The sequence below is a fragment of the Oratosquilla oratoria genome, chromosome 3, assembly GCF_046742065.1.
Source record: "Oratosquilla oratoria isolate Oo_2021 chromosome 3, ASM4674206v1, whole genome shotgun sequence".
In the NCBI taxonomy this organism is placed as follows: Eukaryota; Metazoa; Arthropoda; class Malacostraca; order Stomatopoda; family Squillidae; genus Oratosquilla; species Oratosquilla oratoria.
The window spans coordinates 19,092,690-19,098,689 of NC_134779.1; the positions used below are offsets into that span (position 1 = coordinate 19,092,690).

The window sequence follows — 6,000 nt, forward strand, 5'->3', positions numbered from 1 at the left end:
TTTTCCTTTCTCCATTTCATTCTCTTCCTCTTTTATTTTCCATTATTCATTTCACTATTCATTGCCAGTCCTTGTCTTCCACTATTCCTTCTCCTCTTCTTCTTCTTCCTCCTCCTTTCTTGCCACCTTTCTTCCTCTCCATCTTCCTCGTTCTAGCATCTCTTTTGACCAAGCGGAGCACACCTGTTAGATGACCTCGTTGTTCCTTTTATGTCTTTCTGCCAATCTGCCACTCAGAGCGTCCTTCAAACGACCTTTCTGTCCGCCAAGATGTTCACATTCTCACCTTTTTGTTGTTCTTGTTCTTGTTCTTCGTTCTCTCGAGTTCATCAAAGAAATGGCAATAGAACAACATAAGACGCACTACTAGGGCTTTGATGCATCTCAAGGCCAGCATCAAACTATTCGACATGGGGACGTGTTTTACATATTTCATTCTAGCCAACACCAGCCAATTCTATTCAGTCAAGGGGAGCAAACTTAGGATCAAACAGGGCCTCAATTAACTGGAAATCTATTTGGTCTCAGTCTTGCTCATCAGCGGAATGAAATTAGTTCGTATTAGACAGGAGGAGGGCCTATAATCTACATTAACGTGTTAAAGAGGTACCACCTTTCAACCGCATTGAGGATTTTTACACTCTCTATTCTGGATCAAACTGTACAATTCTCTTCAGTTCTGTCTTTTCTTTCTTCCCTTCATAGCAAAATATTTTGCCCACCATGTCCACCAGCGCTTACTTCCACTTATTTGTTTGTCTGTTTGTTCATTAGCCTGGCTATTTGTATGTAACGGTTTTCCAGTCTGTGAATGGCTTTATGTGCCAGCAAGCTTGTCTGACCTTCTACCGGTCTGACAATGCAACTCTTGATTGCATAGCTGCCTCCCTGCTTGCCTCGGTCTTTATCTGTCTGTCTGTCTGTCTTTCTGTCTGTCTTTTTATCTGCCTGTCTTTCTTTCTATTTGTCTTTCTGTCTGTCTCTCTCTCTATCTGTCTGCCTGTCTTTCTGTCTGTCTGTCTTTCCGTCTACCTGTCTTTCTGTCTGTCTGTCTTTCTGTCTGCCTGTCTTTCTGTCTGCCTATCTTCCTGTCTGCCTTTCTTTCTGTCTGGCTGTCTTTATGTCTACCTGTATTTATGTCTACCTATCTTTCTGTCTATCTGCCTGTCTGCCTGTGTATTTGTCTGCCTGTCTGTCTCTCTGTCTGTCTGTCTGTGTCTGTCTGTCTGTATGTCTGTCTGTCTGTGTCTTTCTGTATATGTCTGCCTGCCTGTCCTTTGGTCTGTCTGTCTGCCTGTCTTTTTGTCTGTCTCTCACTTTGTATTTTTGTCTGCCTGTCTGTCTGTCTCTCTGTCTATCTGCCTGCCTGTCTGTCTTTCTCTTCCTCTCTCTCCCTGTCTCTCCCTTTCCTTTTGTTATTTACTTCTCGTCTTCTTACCACTTCTTTATTATTCCGTTTTTCTTTTCATTCATTGTTTTTGCTCCTTATTGTCAGTTTCTTTCTTTTAGCAGTTTCTTTGTAAGTGTCAATCTCACTTCATCTTACTCTCTATGCTTTTCTCTTTCTTTTAGTAACATCACACAGAATTTTTGAACGATGTTTTGGACACCAGCAGTCGTGGTGGTAATAATTAGATAAAACAAAAATTAATCGATAATGCAAAAAAATAAATTAATGAAGTTCTACTGAATAAATGAATAATTACCAGTGGAAACTCCTTTCACGTCAGGAATTGAACAAATTCCGAACCGAATATGGGCAAGGAAAGGACAAAGAGGGGAAAGGGCCTTTGCAGGAGGGAAGGGGAGCCTCAAAATGAGATTGGGTTCTCGGCCTCCAAAAGGCGAGGTCCGCTCCTGTTTGATGAACGCCCTTTAGAGTCGGGACCAGCTGACCTGACGTCATCACCTAGAGTTCGTCTTCCCTCGGATCTCATATCAAGAGATACTGGGTGTAACTTTTGCTGAGACAGATTTGTGTTATACATAAGCAGGTTGATTTGGTGTTTATATGACTAATACAGCATCTCTAATTGTGGGGAATTATTGTTATTTTGTGTCACTAATATACTTTCACGTAAAAAATATTACTGCCTATCGGCATTCAATAAATTTAAGAATTCTGGGGAGGCACAAAACAGTAACAAGAAAAATAGTTTCATGTTTTTACGTTTAAACGTACAGTAGCTTAAGAGAGTACCTGTTAATAATTTCAATTATTTGTTTTCTAATTACTGAATAAGGTAATAAATAATCTAGAGCACATTATATATACTACACTAGTTGAGAACACGACTCTATGTTGCTGGAAGAGACTGGAGAATGGGAAGTGAGTACCAGTTAAGGTTTTCGTATGACATCATATTACCTAGTTCGACTCCACATTAAAAAAAAATGTATGAAGACGTTCTGACGTCATATCATCGACTCCTGAGACATTTTCCTTCCCCCCCAGAAAAAAAAAGTATTCTCAGACCTTAATTTTGCACTGAAATAACCCACAAGGATAGTCAATCTATTTCCATGGCGCACATACGAGTATATAATATCTCGATTGACCTTCATTGCAACGGTTGGTATTTTTTCTCTATCTGGCTGGCGACAAATTCATTCATTTCTGTGTAACTCCCTCGGTAGCAAATGGACTATAGACTCCAGAATACATCCACATATACATGAATTGTGTTTTATAATCTTCCAGAGCTAGAAATCTATCATCGATATGGCTACACCAACTTCAAAAATATACGAATTGCTTTTATCTAATTTTATGTCAACTAAGGTTTATATTAATCATAGTTTTGGAATGGATACTTATATCATAACCATGCACACAATCTTTCAACCCTTCAACCATGGTGTACTTGTACGTCAAGTAGTTCGTCTAGACCTGAAATCAACACCTGACACGCAAACTTGACCACGTGTTATCAAGCTTGCCACGTCCCCACTATGTATCCCCTGCCATGTATATATTCGTAAGCCCAGCAACCCAAATGTATAACCACGCTGAAGAAGTTCAGTGATCCTAATAAACATATCTTCGTATTACATTACTTACTTTATCCATAAAATGGAGCTATAGTTCATTCTTGTATACGTTATTCTAGCCACCGTAAGAAAAAATTCATTCAGCTAACCCAACTGAGACTTTGAGCGCAATGGGGTTCCTTCATACGAAGAGAACCGTTTAGCCTTTGACAGTACCTGGACCTTACCTGATACAAACATGGTCTCAGAGGTTCCTAAGTATTCCATGACGAATGATTGCACTCGCCCTATACAAGACTGCGAACAAGTGACCCGGTACCTTACCTGTGGGGCCTTGAGGGTACACAAGGGCTCGCGTTTTTCCAGGTGCCACACTTTGATCGTTTCGTCGAGAGCAGCCGACAGGAAGATGCTTTGAGGGTCATCCTCAGCCCCTCCACGCCACGAAACTCTGGTCACCAGTTCGTTGTGGCCCTTGAACACGGAGGAACAACCCTCGCGTTGGAATGTGCGACACTGTAACCACAAAGACAATACATTGATGAAGATTATAAAGAAGATTACCATGAAAATTATAACAATGATAGTATACTTACGATGACTATATCACTGGAAGCGGTAATAATATTGATAATAATGATGAGATAAGAATGATAAAAAAGGCGGCGACGACGACAACGACGACGACAAAGACGACGACGACGACGACGACGACGACGACGACGTCGACGATGACGACGACTACATTGATGGTGATTTTGTGTATGTGCGTGTGGTATAGGTCTATGTGTACCTGTGTGCTTACGCGAAAATATATTTCCATACCTACGTTTCCATACGCACGCACATTTTCAAATGAATTTATGATGTGAATTACGAATGAATGCATATTTGCTTCCGAGTGCCTGTTTCAGACTGATAAGAATTTATTTCATTATACGCTCATACATACTCGTACAAACATGATGTGTATGTATGAAAGGTAGACAGCGAATAAGTAATTCGGTTCCATCGTTGAACGGAAACTATCGAGCTGCGATATTTGTCCGAAGTCGTAAAAGTCTGTTTTTCTCGGTCCGATTATTGTTGAACGATGATCGTGCATGGCTCAACGATAATCGTCAAACGATTAGAGAAGTTTTTTTTTTTTTTTTTATGGGTACAATTTGCTTCGAGCTGTAGAGTACGAGACCGATCACCCTAACCGAACCTGCCAACGTGTTTACCCAAATACAGTATGATGCCAGGTATAATTCGCGTCACTTGCCATTGGCTAATAATCACACAAAGCAAAACGTACCTTAATTACAAAACAGAATTGCTTTCCCAGTGTGTAACCCATGACCGGAATGAGCTGTATGAATGACGTTTCACAGGGAAACGAATTAGAAGCAAAATAGATCAGACATAATGTTAAGTGACCGGAATCGGTTTGGCATTCAGTCGATCTCTAACAACTTTGAGGATCTTCGGCCACAGAGAGTATATTTTTGGATTCGTTATTTTTGTTTACTGGAAAAATTCAATAGTAACCTTTACCTAAATGAACTCAAAAACATCACACTGCTTTCATAGAGATGCTAAGAATAATGTAAAACATTAGTCAAATTTGTATCATTTTGACATTTGGAAATAAACTCTTCTGCTGGGATTCGAACCCTCGCCAGAGCGGCTTGCTTCTTACAAGGCAAGGACCGTACTCGTCACTCCACCACGACCCTTCAAAACAGAACGAATTAGTTCACGGACTAATCATTCTGCCGAGTCCGTGAACTAATTCGTTCTGTTTTGAAGGGTCGTGGTGGAGTGACGAGTACGGTCCTCGCCTTGTAAGAAGCAAGCCGCTCTGGCGAGGGTTCGAATCCCAGCAGAAGAGTTCATTAGTCAAATTTATTGAAATGTATACCAAAAGTGAGGAACTAACGAAAGAAAGTTGTATGTGTTGGTCTTCCAGGTCAACTGTCAGGGGTCACCTGTTTGTCTTAAATAATGAAAATTGGAAGATACACGTTAATCAATTGTCTCATGAGTTTTGAAAGCCTGCAGCAGTATCTCGCATCCGTGTAAGAGTAAAATATGGTGTAGTCAATATGCTGTACACTTCTTCATAAATCCATAAGAACATTAAAATAAAGGAGAATGCAAGAGACCATAAGGCCTACACTTGGCAGTTCCATGTCAATTATCACCTATCATCCCCAATAGTTTCAGCGCTCACTACATGGCTACTAAGTCTATTTCACTTGTTAAGCACTCTATTGATAAAATAACTTTTACCTGTTTCCTTGTTAAATTTGAATTTGTCTTTGATCACAACGCCTGTCTCTCATCCTAAACAAGGATTTTTTGCCGTAGACCATAAAAGCTATCCAGACCTATTTTATGCACTTTTCTCTATGCCCAGTGACCACGTACGGGCGGGGATATTTAACCTCCAGCTAGAAAACCAGTTCTTAGAGTAGCTGGAAAAAAATAGAGATGGGAAAGGAAGTTCCTAGACACAGGTGAAATATGTTGCTATCTAAAGGACCTGGAATCATAAATAAAAAAAAATGGCGTTCACTAGTAATGTCTTTGGTAACAGAATTAAATAGGAGACTTTGTGTTTTGCTTTTTTTCATTCCTGGCGAACTACTACGAATTTCCTTATGCCTTTATTATTAGGTACTAAAAAGGACAACAAAAATTCTTGAATAATTTGGGTCCTCTATTGTGCACGAGTTACATTTCTTAAGGCATATGTGAAATCAATCTTTACTTATGTTAAAGATCAAGGCTGACATTTAATCAATCATTACGTCTAGAGAGCAAATGCTTCCTGCCAAAGACTATCAGAGCAGTTACAACAATCAAACAACTCTAGACACATGACAACAAAATACTGGTGAGCAGATGCATCCCAACAAAAATACAGGAAAGTAATTACATCTTGACAAAGAATATTAGAGAGAAGATGAGTACCTACAAACACTACTGTAAAGTATTTGCCTCCAAGTGTATCCTACCAGC

At 39.9% G+C, this 6,000-nt stretch overlaps 1 protein-coding gene across 1 annotated transcript in view; it reads right to left on the reverse strand.

The window, feature by feature from the left end:
- LOC143020917 (uncharacterized) overlaps window positions 1–6,000 on the reverse strand; it is a 442,767-nt gene that overhangs the window by 48,141 nt on the left and 388,626 nt on the right. Inside the window, exon 13 of the mRNA XM_076177865.1 lies at window positions 3,316–3,507. Within this exon, the coding sequence (XP_076033980.1) occupies window positions 3,316–3,507 (192 nt within the window). The remainder of the gene's footprint in view (window positions 1–3,315; window positions 3,508–6,000) is intronic.